The sequence below is a fragment of the Pimephales promelas genome, chromosome 23 (assembly GCF_988280905.1).
Source record: "Pimephales promelas chromosome 23, fPimPro1.hap1.1, whole genome shotgun sequence".
In the NCBI taxonomy this organism is placed as follows: domain Eukaryota; kingdom Metazoa; phylum Chordata; class Actinopteri; order Cypriniformes; family Leuciscidae; genus Pimephales; species Pimephales promelas.
In genome coordinates, this window is record NC_142791.1 from 14,445,993 (window position 1) to 14,461,928 (window position 15,936).

Below are 15,936 nucleotides of genomic sequence, written 5' to 3' on the forward strand. Positions count from 1 at the left end.
CTCGTGTTTCAAAATATGATTATTGCACGGAATATTATTTTACAAATATTTAGCCTATTAAATGCAATGATAGGCTATCTTTTCGACATTTTGTATATTCTGACAAATATGATAATACAATATAAGGTACAAGTTTAACCACTACATGTCAGAAAGAGCAAACTCTTGCAGTCTGGGTCAGATATGCACAGGAATGAAGCGGCGTGGTCACGTGGTTTGGGAGCGCTCTGCTGGACTCACCTGCGCGCTCACGGACACGCCCATACCTGGACGATCCAGGAAATCTGGGATTGTACACAGAATCGAGGTGTTCTATCTTTCTCTGGAAGTGTCCAGTCACATATAGATCACCCTGAACCCCGCACGTTTCTGGCAGGAGTTTACGGATCTTCAGTGTCGACGTTTCTAAAGGTAACGTTACGTTCTTCACACTGGAGCAGTTTTGTTCTTTCTGTCGCATTCCCCTATTCACTGGTTTCGGTTGTCTATTGTTTAGGGGAGGAGGCTGATAAAAACCTAAGTAATGTCACAGGAACCTACAACAGCTGCTGTTAGATTATGTACACATTAATGTGAACTTTAGTACGGACTTGTGTACTTATATCTTCTCGTTGAGTGCAGTGATGTCGTGTTTTTGGCAGTGTGTTTCAGGCCTAGAGTAACGTAGTAGCCTGTCCTGTCATGAAAAAACAGTGTTCTCTGCTTTGTCCAGCGTGTTTCTCACGGAAGTGTTTCCTCTCACGCGTGCTTTTGAGTTTTGTGTCATAACGAGTGTTTAGACGTCTAACTAAACTTATTTTACTTAGGAAAAAAATATTTTTTGTAAACAAATGGAAAACTTTTCTAAAAACAATAATAATTGTTAAATAAAGTTATATATTATTTTCCTTAAAAAAGGTTAACAAAACTGCTTCAAATCATTTGAACTCATCTGCTTAATCTAATAAAGTAGAAAAAAACGAAATAAATACTGGAAATGTTACCATAAAGGACAACCATGACTGTGTCAAAGTCAATAAATCTCTTTAACTATCAGATATTGTTATCGCCATGTTATTATTCCAGTTAATGTCCTCCTCAAAACAATGTGTAAATATGGAAGATTGTTTCTGCCACAGAATATAAAACAAAAAAGGTCATTGTGACTTTTTATCAAACAATTTGACTTTTCTTGTGATTGCAAGTTTATATCTCAGAGTTTTGTGGAGAAAAAAGTCAGGCTTTCTCAGAATTACAAGATTAAAACTTTTAATTCAGATTACTAATTAAAAAATTCTGAGAAAGTCAAAATTGTGAGATAAAAAAAAATTGTGATTTCCAAGTTTTGCGAGCTTATATTTCTCAAATCAGACAATTCTAAGAAAAAATCTGAATTTCTAGAAAAAAAGTAATTAAGGAGCTTTTATAAACATGCCTTAAAAAACACATGGTGTCCATCTTGAGACAAAACAATGACAGTGATAAGATATGCCAGTGCAAGTTGCTATCAGTTAAAACATCTTAAACATGCATTTTAGTCTGTGGCTATCCTGAGCCTGGTCTGTGAAACCGGGGGCTACTCCTACTCTCATTCCTCATGTCCAGGTGTGAAATGTAATTGACTCACAGTGTTGTACTGTGACTCAGAGTTTCTCTCATGTGGACAGCAGTGGTTCTTGAAATCAGTGATCTCCTGATAAGAATACTTTCTGGTTGTGGAAATAAACCCAGAATAACAGAACTCTTTAACCTGACATAATCCTTAAAATCCTGAATTCATCATAACATTTATTTATTTTAAAGCCTATTTAAAATGAACTGCTTTAAATCATGGGATAATTATTACAGGCTTATGTTTAACTCTGTGAAGGTAGGTGTGATTGAAATGTGACTTTTAATTTGATGATTGAATGTACATCTGGCAGTATATGTGCATTGGCAATGCATAATGTTGACTGTGATTCTGCATTAGCCGAGCACATGGGGAAAGATGAAAGAAAGCTTAGCTTACATTGCCACGTGCCGCTTATGTAAAGGCATTAAAAGAATCAGACAATCTGAGAAATACACGAGAACACAACATCATTTTTCTGTTTGAAACGATGTTGTTTGTTCACATTTAATATAAGCTTGGCAGAATCAGTAAACTGAAAATATGAAACTGAAATCACGTTTATGTCTGGTTTCGTAATGCTTTTAAATTCTTGATCCACTTGAACTGAATTGAAGGATTTTCATTTTGAAACATTATGCTGTGGAATTCATGTTAGTGCCCTGGTGCTATTGAATGTGCCTCAAGCATATTTCAAAATCCATTTAGGTTGGACTGAGTTTGGGAGCTTGAGCAGCTTTTACATTGTGTCAGACTGAAGGACAAAGTTCATGCAGGGTTTAGAACTACACTATCAGCAGGATATGTCTACTGTAGTATTTCTTATTGCTACATACTACTACTGTGGTATGTGTAGCAGAAAAAACAGTAAAAGCAGTTATATGTGTAATTGTAGTAATGAAGTCATCCATTTAAATGGTTTGCAAATATTTGATTTTAAAATGTGCACGTATTCACTCTTAATCATATGTCAGTATGTTGAAAATGCTAAATGTTTCTTGCTGCATTTCAGTTATCATGTAAAGCATGGGCTTGTACAAATTTTATGCCCTTCCCTCACTATCTTCCCTCACTATTTTCCCTCACTATCTTCGTTCACTTGGATGTACAGCATTAGTTGCGTTTCCACCACAGGAACTTTCCCCAGGAACTTGGGACTTTGTGTGTTTCCACCAAAGGTCTAAATGAAGTTCCGGTTAATTATTTCCGAAGGGGGTAATTCATCAGCCGGAAACTGAAGCTTCCCTTTGGAGCCGCTGTTGTAGCTGACTATCACCTTCTGTTAGCATTCCATTGACTCCCATTCATTTTGGCGTCACTTTGACAACGAATAACTTTACATCTGAGTCGTCCAAACAAAGACTCTATTTGTCCATTTATTGAAACTTGACGGCCTCGAAAAGTTATTAAATACATCGTTAAAATACTCCAAGTGACTAGAGTGGCTCAATCTTAAGTTTATCAAATGATGAGAACACTTTTTATGCGAAAAAAATAAATAAAAAAATAACGACTTTATTTCAACTATTCACTTCCTTCTCTATGAGCCTCTAGTCAGTTAACGTAGAGTGATAGCGTAGAGCTAAGTCACACGTAGGCTCACTATTGGCCGACGCTGGTCATGTGTGTGATGCGTGTGACGTATAATAACAGAAGCTTACATTATTAAACTAGTAACCTGACTCGAGGCAGAGAGAGAAGTAAATGAATAGTTGAAATTAAGTCATTATTTTTGTTGTTTTTTGCGAACAAAAAGTATTCTCGTCGCTTGATAAAGTTAAGATCGAGCCACTGTAGTCACTTGGACTATTTTAACGATGTCTTTAATAACTTTTCGAGGCCGGCAAGTTTCAATCCCTCAAGAAGCCTATGCACTAGTATGGAGGAGTCATCCAGCTCTCAGATTTAATCAAAAATATATTGTGTTCCGAAGATGAACGAAAGACTTACGGGGTTGGAACAACATGAGGATGAGGACAAATACTGACAGAATTTTCATTTTTGGGTGAGCTATCCCTTTAAGAAACACGACAATGTATAAAAGGCTCCATTACTTTGTATCTTACGTCATGGCCCCATAGAAGTGTTTTTTGTAAAATTAGGCTAACGATTGCATCATAACCACACAACTCTCTCCCACAGTAGAGAAATTACCGTATAGACTGGAGGAGAAGCTCACAGGCAATCTTTTACTGTCTATGAGGCAATCGGAGGGACATGGAGGCACAAAGTCAAGGGAGAAGCCCATAGAGAGTCCATAAAAGCAATGGGACAAAGTATTTCAACAACGGATTTGTTTCAGATTTCTCTTGACACAGCTACTAGAAGAATTTTCTGACAGGTTGCTCACATCACATCTACATCGTCAAGCTCAGTTTGAGCCATCAGGAAGTGAGTGCTTCTAATGGGCGTCACTTTTCTCCATTGAAGTCTATGGGGTCGCTCTGTCCATTTCTATTACTGTCTATGTTATCCCCCCTCAGAAAGTCCCTGCTCAAGAGGTAGTAGTTGTTCAAAGTTCATGAACTTTCAGGGGTGGGACTTGGGCGCTGGTCTTGCTGATTGGTTGAGTTCTTCCATGCAGCATTTCATCTGTTGCGGTGCATGCAGTTAACAGTGTTTTGCAATTTGAATCAACAATGGCATTTAAAACAATATAGCCGTTTGACCGACGTTGAGGTTCAGGCTTTATTAAGCTTAAATTCAGAGGATAAAATCCAGCGGGAACTCTAAAATAGTGTCACACCCCTGACTATTTGCTTAATCTTCGCGGTATTTTTGACCGCAGTGTAAACTCAGACAGCAACAAGTCTGGTGGGAAAAAAAGTTTCTGGGACAAATTGTTCTGGCTAATTTTGGTGGAAACGCAGCTATTGCTTTTGTTTTGCGAGTGCCCGCTACTGGCAGAAACCTTGCTGATTTATTATTTGCAGTTTGTTTTGCGAATATAGGTATAGCTATAGGTATAGGCTTGGACTGTTAGAGAAAATAAAAATTACACAACGAAAATGATAATACATTAAACTATAACGGTGTAAAAAACAGTTTAAGTATTAAGTGGTTAAATGTCAAAATAACTCCAATATCCTACTCTGGAGTTGTGTGGGGTGGGGTTAAATAAGCTCATGAATCTGCCTGAAATGAACAAATTAGAACTGTACTGAATTGTTTGAGTGTGGAAGCTTGTTTCCATCACAGAAGAGTTTATATATAAATTTTGAGGAAAAATGCTAAATTCTCTAAATTGCAAAATATAATAAAAATTTGAAAGCCGATTTCAATGAGCAAGTTTTTGAAAACGACAACATTACCGTCTCCATGTAAATTACAAAAACGTGAATTCGTGAAATTGGTGAAATCATGTCACGCACATGCGTGTCACATGTTCAGTCTATAGGCACACAGTGTTTCTTTACAAAGTGACATCGCCATCTACTGGCCTGGCATGAATAATACAACGCTTTTTGTCATTTTCGTGGATCCGTGTGAACAGGGATCACTTTGACATTAAGACGTCATCTGTTCGTGGAAAATGCAAAGGAAAACTTTTCCGTGTTTAGAACATCATTGTCATGTAAACGTACCCTAAAAGTGGAGTTAAACGCAACACCCCCATCCCTTCACATTTGTGTCTCCCATATCTAACACGCCCATACAAAATGTTTAAAATGTGCAGGGCTTGAGGTCCTCCAGGACAAGTTTGAAAACCCTTTATGTAAATGATACCATATTTTCATATTTCATAAAAAAATAAAATAAAAACTACTTTGCATCACTGGATATTACTGTTGGTCGCTGAACATTTCTTTGGGAAAAACAGCTGTCAAATATTAAATGTTCTGCAATTTAAAATCTTACTATGTACTCTTTTATTTTCTAAACTGCATCGTGTTGGAAATCGCACTTGTCTTCAGTGAACAGTAAGCCCGCCGCATTTGATTTTATTGGTCATCCCAATAATTTTGACATTGACAAGTGCTAGAGCGCTAAGGCAGACCAGCCTAAAAATGCTAACCTCAAACAGAGCGGTGCGTAATGGAGTGCAGAGGAACAGCTTCAAGATGATCAAATATTTTGCCATTTCTATTCTAATATGTCTTGTCCCCCTCAGTGGGTTACGACTAGGGTTTGGTATCGAGAATCGAGTATCGATTGGAACCGAGACTAACTTTTCGTTTTTCCCGGAATCGTTCAAAAGTAAACATTTCGATTCCTAGTTTCGATATTCACAGTCCGCCGAGCGGAAGAAGAAACCGCTGAACAACACCAACGAAGAAGCGTCTACCGGAAGTGTTGGCATAACCACGCGAGTCGAACATGAGTACCTTATGTCGGCGATCCAACGTGTGGCTTCACTTTTCTAAAAATAACGAAATCTCGGCAAAATGCAAAATTTGTGTCAAAAGGAGTATTTTTACAGAAGGAGTATTTCCTTCAGAAAGGATTATTTCCTTCCGAAAGACCATTGGTTAGCAAGGTTAGCTAAACTTTTTTGACCCTGCCTCTTAAAAGAATCGGAATCGAGAATCGTTAGGAACCGGAATCGAAACAAGGAATCGGAATCGTTCAAATTCAAACGATACCCAACCCTAGTTACGACCCTGGTTAAATGGTTCTCTTAAACTGTTGTAGTGTTGTAGAAGTAGTTGCAGTTGTATAGTTTAGCTGTTATGGTGTGTAATGTGAATATAATGGGAGTGGTTGTTCTGTGACTGTGTGGAGACATGTCTCTGTGAGTGAGGTTCAGCAACAGGTTTCAGCATGTAATGGTGAATTTAGTTATTCAGCCGTCAGCTTTTTTTGATATTGAAAGGTGCTTAGACTCATGTTATCACTTATTGGTTTTTTTACATATAGGCTTCAGTAAATAGAGGAAAATGAGTTTCCGAAGACATTAGTAGGCTATGATAAGAAAAACTACTAAATTAAAAAGTGCAAAAAATAATTGCACTTGAAAGAACAAGCAAACTTATTTAATAGAATTAGACTTCTAGAATGTATTGAATAAGTTCGCACAAGGCTACAGAAAACTGGACGAGTTTTGAATCTTATACATTTTATAACAATTGAAATAAAAAATAAAACCTATTGTAAACTAAACAAATCCATGGTTCATTGTTGGCAAAATGATCATGATAGTGATCATGAATTTGGCAGTGTAGGGGTTATTTCCTCCGTTGTGGCAGAACGTATGTTTGTAACCAAACCTAAAAATAGACATTTCATTATCGGGGCTTTTGGTGATTTGAAAGAGCTGGAGTGTGGAGGGGATTTTAGAGCCCCGGCACTTTGGCAGCGCAATCTCCTCCTACCCATAATCCACCGTTAAAAAACACTTGGATGATAATGCCATCGCACACTGGGTGGAGGAGAAGCCCGGTTACTCCATTCCTCCATGTGATCTGTTTATGAATGGACAAATCTTGAACATATGTATACGTGCGTGTGTTTGTGGATGGGTGATAATGGGTGGAGCTAAACCAGCAGCGCCTGAGGGATTACAGAGCAACGGGCCAGTGTCCATCCATGATCTGTCACGGCTTAGTACCACAATTATCCCCCCATACAGTGTTTTCATTAGACTAATGTTTGAGATCTCCAGAATTATGTAATAGTGACGCTCTGCCAGCCTGCCCAACGTGGTTGTCGTATTCTCTCTCTTTTCCCCTCTCTTATCCTACGAGGAGAACGAAATGGGCATCCATGAGATTCCACAGACCAAGAGAGACTCCGTAATACAGATAGTGTGCGCAACGATGGGTCTGTTAGACAGAATGACTCTTTACAGGTTTTAATGAGATTATACGCAGCTTTGTCAGTGATGTAGTGACGCTATCGTTGGTAAACCAAGTGGTTAGATGTTGCTTAGAGCCTCTCCAGATCAAAGGAACTGAGAAGAAACGGAGAAAATGAAGTACAAGAAATTTATCACCATCATGCAAGCGGCCATCGGGGTCGCACCTCTCAACAAGCGGGAACTGATGCCACCCGGCCGAAGGTTGTGGAGACCCTCGGGGTGAGTTATGTGGAAGATACTATAGGAAGAAGAAAGTTTGATGGCAGGCGTAGCTGGTAAATTGGTGTTAATGATCAGATGTGTTTGAGTTGTGGCTCGTTCTATACCATCTTAGCTGCTCTGTGTGCCAATTCTCAGCAAATGATGACTCTGAATAGCCTAGTGTTTGTGTTGTTCAGAGTAGTAACTGAGTAAATCCGTTTTGCTCAACTTTGAGTAATTGGGTGGTGCTTATTAAACCCCTACCCAAAGTATTAAACTTAACACGTATCTCTCCTCGCACCATTTATGCTATGGATGTGAGTGATACTGTAAGTTTACCGATAATTGCAGGGTAACGAAATTGCCAAATGAAGTTTAACTGATCGAGAAGAGGTGTGATGACTGAACTTGAAAGTCACGGTTCAATACATCGTGATACATGATCATATTATAATTGATGCACCGATACCACTTTTTCCATTGCGTCCCATACGATACTTTTTTTTTTTAGTACTTTCATATACTAAGTACAGATACCTGTATTTTCATTGCATTTTTAATTTGTAAAAACATTGGGCAGATAAACCAAAAGACTATGAATCAAATTAGTTGGCTTAGCAGAATATATTTTTTCCCAGTTATTTTCATGCCTAATTATGCCTGTTAAAATGTATTGTAGGACATACTGTTACTTTTGATGTTCATATATAATCTTTAATTTATTAGCACAGTGAATATTTAGAGCTGTTCCTGCAGGGCTCAACCAGTCTCTGTCTTTTGTTGTTATATTAAAGGTAAAATATGCAGGATTTTTCCGGTAAAATATCCCAAAACCACTAGGACAATGTTATATATTTTGTTTAGATGATTACTTACAATATCCCAAATGTTTTCAACTATTTGTAAATCGTGAGAAAATTGCGTGTGAGCACGGGTGAGGAGACGCCAGTTGATGGCATCACATCCGCGTTTCGCCTGATTTCCGCCATGATTGACCTCGTACGGCAAAAGTAACCGTGGCGACAGACGTTGACAACTGGGTCGGTTATGCCTGTTATGCCTAGCAGGTGCAAAACAAATGTTTTGTTCAAACATTTTGGACCATAGCAAGCAGACTTTGAGACAAAAAGATGACTAAAACGAAGATCAACATCTTTCGAGATGCCGAGAGCTCCACGTCCGCAACTAACTTCGACTTAGAGACGCAAGTGTTGCAGGTTACTTTAATAAACAGATGAGCAAATGTTGAGCTTGGTGAGCAAACTAATCAATGCTATTTAGTTCAACATGATGAAAAGTTAGAATATGATCTGCATGTATTCTCTAATGTTAATCTAGCTTAGTCTCATACAGCCAACAAACAACCTAACTAACAACATTTAAGTGTGATAGTGTAACTGTTAGAGCAAGTGAAGCAGCGCTGCGTTACCTCAAGTTTAATTCATTTAATAAACTGACTAGTGTGAGTAATTCAGCGTGTAGTTCGGTAGAATGAAATGTCCTTATTCCTTTATATCCATGGGACTCTCGTTGCATGTGGCGCTGATATACGTCTAGCAATCGTGCCCTGCTTCATACCACAGTCACGATAAAAACATCACTGTATTCACTCATCCATAAAAGATCCATCAGCTTGACATCAAGATCCATAATTCCGCTTAATGCGGAATATACATCAATATACACCTTTGTTATTGTAAGAGTTTAGCGACCCTGGTGGCGAAAAAATCTTGCATATTGTACCTTTAACATTGAGGACAAAATACAGCAGCAAGTTTATTAGGCTGCTGTCACTTTAAGAGCTGCATGTGTTCATTGTACTGTTACACAGGGACTTGTTTTCAACTGTTTAGATTCACTTAAGACATAACCAACTATGTTTCACAAGGATGCTTGCCTATACGAGCATTTAAACACAATTTTTGTGTGAATTTGTCAGTTCAAGCACAAGACATGAAAGAGAAGATTTAATAGGCGTGCAGTCCGGCGCAAGCTTCGGATGTTTGCGCACAGAAAACCTTTTGAAAATGTTGGGATTACTGTACCACTTTCCTGTATTAATGTAGGAAACCACTTGTTTTACATAAATCACATAACTGGTCCATTTTTTTACTTGCACATATGATTGAGTTTCAATTCAAATGACTCATGTGCTAATTAAACGATTAGCAATCAAGATATCTCTCTCTGTCTCCCTCCCTCTCTCTTTATTATCAGTTAAAGTTAGTAATATTCTACCGATTTTAATTTTCTTTGCTGTGACCGCATAACAAAGTTCTATTCATTCGATAGATTTACTTCATAGGCATCCTTCTCTCTAGTATATCCGTTCTGCTCTCTGTTTGCGCTGTTGGTGTTTCTTTTTCTTAAGCCCTGTACTGTACACATACTGCCTTGTAGGCCTATCGGAGCATTTTAATGAGTATGAGTACACAAGCGTATAGTATCGGCCCACAAAACATGCAAAACACTCACTTAAATACTAAAACCAGTCATTTTACTTGGATTTTGGTTTAACTTGGGACTATGTTTTTTTTTTTTTTGGTGCTCTGACAGATGTAAGCTCAAGACTATTAAGGGTTGTGATAAATCAATGAAAAGCTGTCAAGCCAAATCAAACATCAGTGGCAGGTTTTGTTAGGCAATGTAATTCAGAAATCTAGCTATCTTTTAAACATTTAAGAAGCTTTATAACCCAGTCCCTTGATCCTAAGGACTCATTACTGCAACAATAGTTAGTCTATTACTCCAGGCTACTTTGCTGGCAAAGATCTCATATAATTATAATTAAATATCTTGCCAAGGAGATCAAGTGTACTCCATTCAGAGCAGGTGCTTACTCTTGCAATACCTTTGACATGTTTTGTTTATTTTAACACAGCCTCTTTATGTACTCATAGCACTTTTGTTAAGCAAGGCTGTGTATTTTTTGTCAGGCTAAGCTAAAACTAAAAAAAAAACTGCATGGTCAGGTATAATTTCAGGGTTAGACATTTTATTTACATGCACACCATTTAGTGAACTTCTTTTAGCTATTAACAGATCAATCAAATCAGCGTTCAAATAAGTACTTTACTGTGCATATACAGATTTTTTTTCTGCTGCATTATTGTGGTTATGTGACTAGGACTCATTTTCAGTTTTATTTAAAATTCTGCTCATTTTGCTAATTTTACAATAAATATGTGTTGTTGACATTCAGAGTGTGTGTGATCAGTGTCATTAACCAAAAGAAATGTCTTGTTACAGTGACCAGTCGAACCAAATAGAGTTATTCCGATCAAGCCGCTCCAACAGGAAAAGGATTTCCTTGACCTACGACGCTCAATATTTGTGTCTGCGACGCCTATCTGCTCCGAGCCGCCCAGCCCTTTTACAGGTATTGCACTTTACAAATGTTCCGTCATGTAAACATTGCAATTAGGGCTGTCATTAACGATTATTTTGGTAACTGCATAATAGGTCAATTAGTTTAATCGTTAACCGGATCATATTTTTTTGTGGTAAAAAAACAGATCTACCTTAAAGGGACACTTCAGGATTTAGCATTAAGCTTTGTATTAGTACCCTCGTATCCCCCTGAGATGAGAGAATGTATTTTTTGCGTCAGCGGAGGATTTTTTGGCCAGAGGCTAAAGACTACAGTCAGTAGTAGGGGCTGTCCCGCATGTTTTCAAACCGCCCATAGAGGGTGGGATCTCACTCACTGAATGTACACATAGTGTCAGCCATCTTTTTTTTGGAAGCTAAGCTAGCAGGCTCTTGTTCTGTGGAGAAAGCTGAGTAGTAGCGGTTATCATCCTCTTTTTTCCAGGGCCCATTTCCGGCCGTCGATGTGCGGGATTCAGCTTTTGCTTTCTGCAGTCGACATTCATTGTTTACATGCACACCTTTTGTTTCAATCTAACTGAATTCATTCCGATTGGTGAATCTGAAGTGTTTACATGAATGCTAAACAAGTGATCATTTGATGTGCGTTTTCACATTGCTAAGAAAAAAAAAAGTTTGTGACTACATCTTGTAACTCCACTGGCTCTGTCATTAAAGGTGCGTTCACGTGCTATGGTAATTATGGTAAATACCAAAAGCCGACGTAGAAAATGCACATGAACACCCCCTCATGTGGTATTTTCAACTGGGCAACTCGTAGAATATTTTGATGCACGATTTGCCAAGATGAGATAACCTTTGACCTTTTCAAAATGGTGGATAGCAATGGTGGAGAGTCGTGAATGGAAAAAAATATACAGCATATTATTTACCGTTTGAGTTTTGATAAATAATTTTCTTACTGTAGCAGATGACTTAAGCTATCTAAAATAGCTTTAGCAAAATAACAGGTCTGGATTTTTTTTTACCACATTATGACAACAAAAGCAATGCAACACACTGGAAAATAGCAGTTCACAAGTGGAAAATATCATATTTTCCATAGCATGTGAACGGACCATAAGTCCTCATATCGTGAATGAAGTGCTGCACTGAGTTTGGACTATCTCTGCTTATTCTAATGACGGACAAAACATGTATGTCTGAAATTTGCTGATCAAAAAACTGAAGCTGCTTCATTAGTGAAGAAAAGACTATCGCAACTTCAGTTTCACGCTGAATTTAATGTATTTTATATTCATTCAGGAAGTTGCACCAAACACAAATCTGCCATTAAATGTCTAATTTGACATTTATAATTTGTTGTGCTTGACAAGATTACTCAAGCACATCCTCGCTGTCACAAAATGTACAGAAACGAGGTTTCATTTTTTCCAATGTTTGTAGAAAAGTTATATTATTGACTTTTGAATGCTAATTATAGGAGCCCAGCTTGTTTTACAAATATTAAATGTATACATTTTGATTTCACGTATTTCTTTTAAATGCATGTGTGATTACCATATTTATGTAAAAATTGTGAAAGTCTTTTCTTCTCTATTGTGAGGTATATCGGAGTTAAACGGCTTGTCGGACAGGTGTGGTGACTGCCCTCCTCTCTGTTAGGACCTCAAGCGATCCCATTAGCTCAAATTACCTTTATTAGGTACTCTCTTTAGCGCCTGATTACAAGTCCTACAAAACCATGTTATCATAAATGCTGTTTGAACCACGTTATAATGAGGAAGGATTAGTAAGCTTATGTACTAGCTTACCCGATTTCGAAGGAGGACCTGATTTGTCATGACAGTGAGGAAAAAAAGTGGGGACTTGATTTTGTCCGTGGGGATATGATTGGATGGTTGTTGTTTGCTATTGGATCTCATACATGAGACCATGATGTAACAGGCTATGTGCCGTTATTGTGCCAGAGAAGAGATGCTGCAAGATGCTGGGAAGTTATTTTGATTAAAGATTATGTGGGCACATGAATTAAAAAAAAATGTGCACAGATAAATCATTTATAATAAATATTGATATTGTATAAAATAAGAATTGTACGTTTTTATTTCATGGTGATTTTAAAGTTGAAAAATCACCTTGAAATGTTAAAGATTTTTTAAATTGCAGCATTGCATTGAATGCAGTACTTTGTATGGTAATAATTTGGTACATTTTTGTCTAGTGGTCACCCTTTTTAATGTGAAGATGTTACATAACAGTCACAGCCTTTGATAGCGATTCTGTAGGAAAAATAGAAACCTCAGGTTCTCCCACTTGGCTCCAGTTATTTTTACATTATGTGCTTGAGTGTTTAATACTTTAGGAAAGCCGTAATCTTTCTTAATAAGTTGTGCGTTGGCTCTTTTTAATCCATTTCAGAGACTTGGAAAATTAGAAAAACACTTTTTGTTCATGGAAGTTTGTCGTTAATGCACAGTCCACGGAAGAATAACTATAACTCTTTACTAAGCAAATTAAGCTATAATCTTTACCGCCACGTGAACGCGCTTTCCGTAAATTACGATTCGGGCAAGAATCGCCGGAAGGCTTTGGTAATGATTACCTTACTTACACTACATCTCAATCTAAAACTAATCCCGTCCGAGTAGGATTTTGGGAAGTTTGGAATTCCAAACGTTTTAGCCATTTGGTTTGATAATCTCAAACCAAATAGTACTGTGCGGAACTGACTTTTTGAATCCGTACATTACGTGTCTGGAAGCGGTTGCTAAGCAATGCCAGCAGGAGCACGGCCTAATTGTTATTCATAAGCAAAGATAAGGGATTTTGGAACCGTCCATTGCACCTCGTATGGCACGCAATGAAAGAAATACAGCATTTCTCGTTGCTTAATTCATCAAAACGCTTGTAAGGACGGCAGGATAAAGATGAAGGTAATGTAGAGTGAAGAAATAAAAAATAATCGCATATTCTTAGAGGTTAAAATACGCTGCAACCCCCCCGTGCCCCCCCGTGATTTATTGGTACGGTCCGGATTTACAGTACAATAGTTTGAATGTTTTAGGCGCCCGTGTTGTCGCTATTTAGAGGTTGCCGTGTTATTAGTTTTATTCACAGCCCATACTTTAAACTTATTCTTTTAAGTAAACAGGGTTTAGCATCAGTGTTTACGAGATGCCCGTTGTTATGGAGAGGCGGCTCTTTCTGGGCAGAAAGGTTATGGATTATTATCATGTGAGTAACGTTACTATAAACTTCTTCAGCTCGCTTATTTTAATTTCACTGAGCGAACGTTTTAATTTAAACTCAGTCTTTCGCTGAGTTGCTCGCGTTACTGTACCCACCTGCTTCCTTTAGCTATTAGCGATGACCATAATGTAACACGAGCAAATGTATCAATCATCAGTTTGTGGCGAGTACAGTAGAGTATTTAAGTCTATGAATCAGAATTATGACGGCACATGACACTTAACGAATAAAATATATTATCAAATAAATAAAATAGACAAATCATTTATTTACCGTTAAATGATTTAAAGTACTACCACCGTTTTATTAGTTCAATATTAATCAAGTCAAGGACTAGTTAAATGAATATTTTATATTTTATGCTTACAGGCTTCTGATGTAAGCACAGTGTTTGTGTTATATGAATTATTTAATGTTGTATATACTTATCATTCATTATTTTATTTAAATATGTAGAAAAAAAATGAATTGAGGCATTTTTAAATTGTCACCAGCAGAGGGACCACCACACCAGTTTTACTTTAGCATCATAATCTCGCAATCTGCAACAGTTCATAATATGGAATTATATTAGGCTAGTTGTTAATTGTTTTGTTAATATGGGTCTGAAATAAATTTAATGTCATTTTCTTGTTAGTTAGTCTTACTTTTTACACCAAACTGAAAAGAAAATTACCCAAAAAAGCTTAAAACAATTTCCTTCCATATTTACACTTGCTGTACCCACACCTGGGTTGGATTTCTGCTATTTATATAACGCTCATCACGTGTCTGCTGTATCGTCTGAAATGTGACTTTTTATATTTCAGTGGAAACTTGGACTGAAAGCTGTCATTCACTGATTTCAGCTCTTTTGAAGGGGCACAGACAGACAGCTAAAGCTGCTTATCTATAATGCAGAGGGACTTCTGTCTGCACAGCAGAACAGCATATTCACTTCAGTATGCTTTCTGATGACTCACAATTGTTATACTCGCTTGATTGAACTGAAAATGCTTTAAATTCTATTGAAAATTTTGTCTTTGGTCCTCCTGTCTTGTTTTTTTTTTCTTGCTGCACAGTAAAGTCCTGGTGGTGTGATTCTGTCATCGTCGTTACACTACTCTGTTGAGGTGGTTTACCAGTGTGTAATATTATTTATTTATTTTGCGCCAGACAGTATCACAGCTCAGAGGTAATTTTTTTAGTGTCATGAACTATGGTCATGACTCATAAGACTAAGTAATGTTCCTCCAAATTGTTGACTTGATCACATGTTTTTGAGGGGAGTTGTGAATATCTTCTTGTCATCCTTCTGCACGTCAGATTTTTTTGTTTTTTGAAGGTTGTCCCGTGGCTCGTCCTGCAAAACAGTCACACTCGTTTTGTTGCGTGATCAGTTTTGGAAGATATTCGGTTCTGGGCAGGTTCACAGTTTGTTATTTAGATGTAATCATTTCTTTTCCTTGTTCTGCTGACCTTTTCTAAAAATCTGCTGAAATGTTCATTGGTCACAAAAACATGAGCTGGTTTTTGATTGGAAATTGCTGTGCTTTCATTTTAAGTTCACACTGGCTGACTTTGGTATTCTGTGGCTTGGAGAAAACTTGTAAGTGTCAAAGCAGTAGATGGATACTTGTGCTTGTCTACATTTTTTTTAAATATATATACGTATATATATATACACTCACCTAAAGGATTATGAGGAAATACTGTGTTTGACCCCCTTTCACCTTCAGAACTGCCTTAATTCTACATTGCATTGATTCAACAAGGTGCTGAAAGC

The 15,936-nt window shown here is 37.5% G+C and overlaps 1 protein-coding gene across 6 annotated transcripts in view; it reads left to right on the forward strand.

Moving 5' to 3' along the window:
• Positions 1-253: 253 nt before the first annotated feature.
• tjp2a (tight junction protein 2a (zona occludens 2)) overlaps positions 254-15,936 on the forward strand; it is a 34,614-nt gene continuing 18,931 nt past the window's right edge. For 2 of the 6 annotated variants that reach the window (XM_039677432.2, XM_039677433.2), the window contains exons 1-2: positions 7,486-7,607; positions 10,839-10,968. In XM_039677432.2, the coding sequence (XP_039533366.1) occupies positions 7,501-7,607; positions 10,839-10,968 (237 nt within the window). In that variant the 5' untranslated portion in view covers positions 7,486-7,500. Of the gene's footprint in view, positions 412-7,485; positions 7,608-10,838; positions 10,969-13,986; positions 14,157-15,936 lie in introns of those variants that run through there. The other 4 variants (XM_039677438.2, XM_039677439.2, XM_039677435.2 and 1 more) reach the window with 4 other exon arrangements.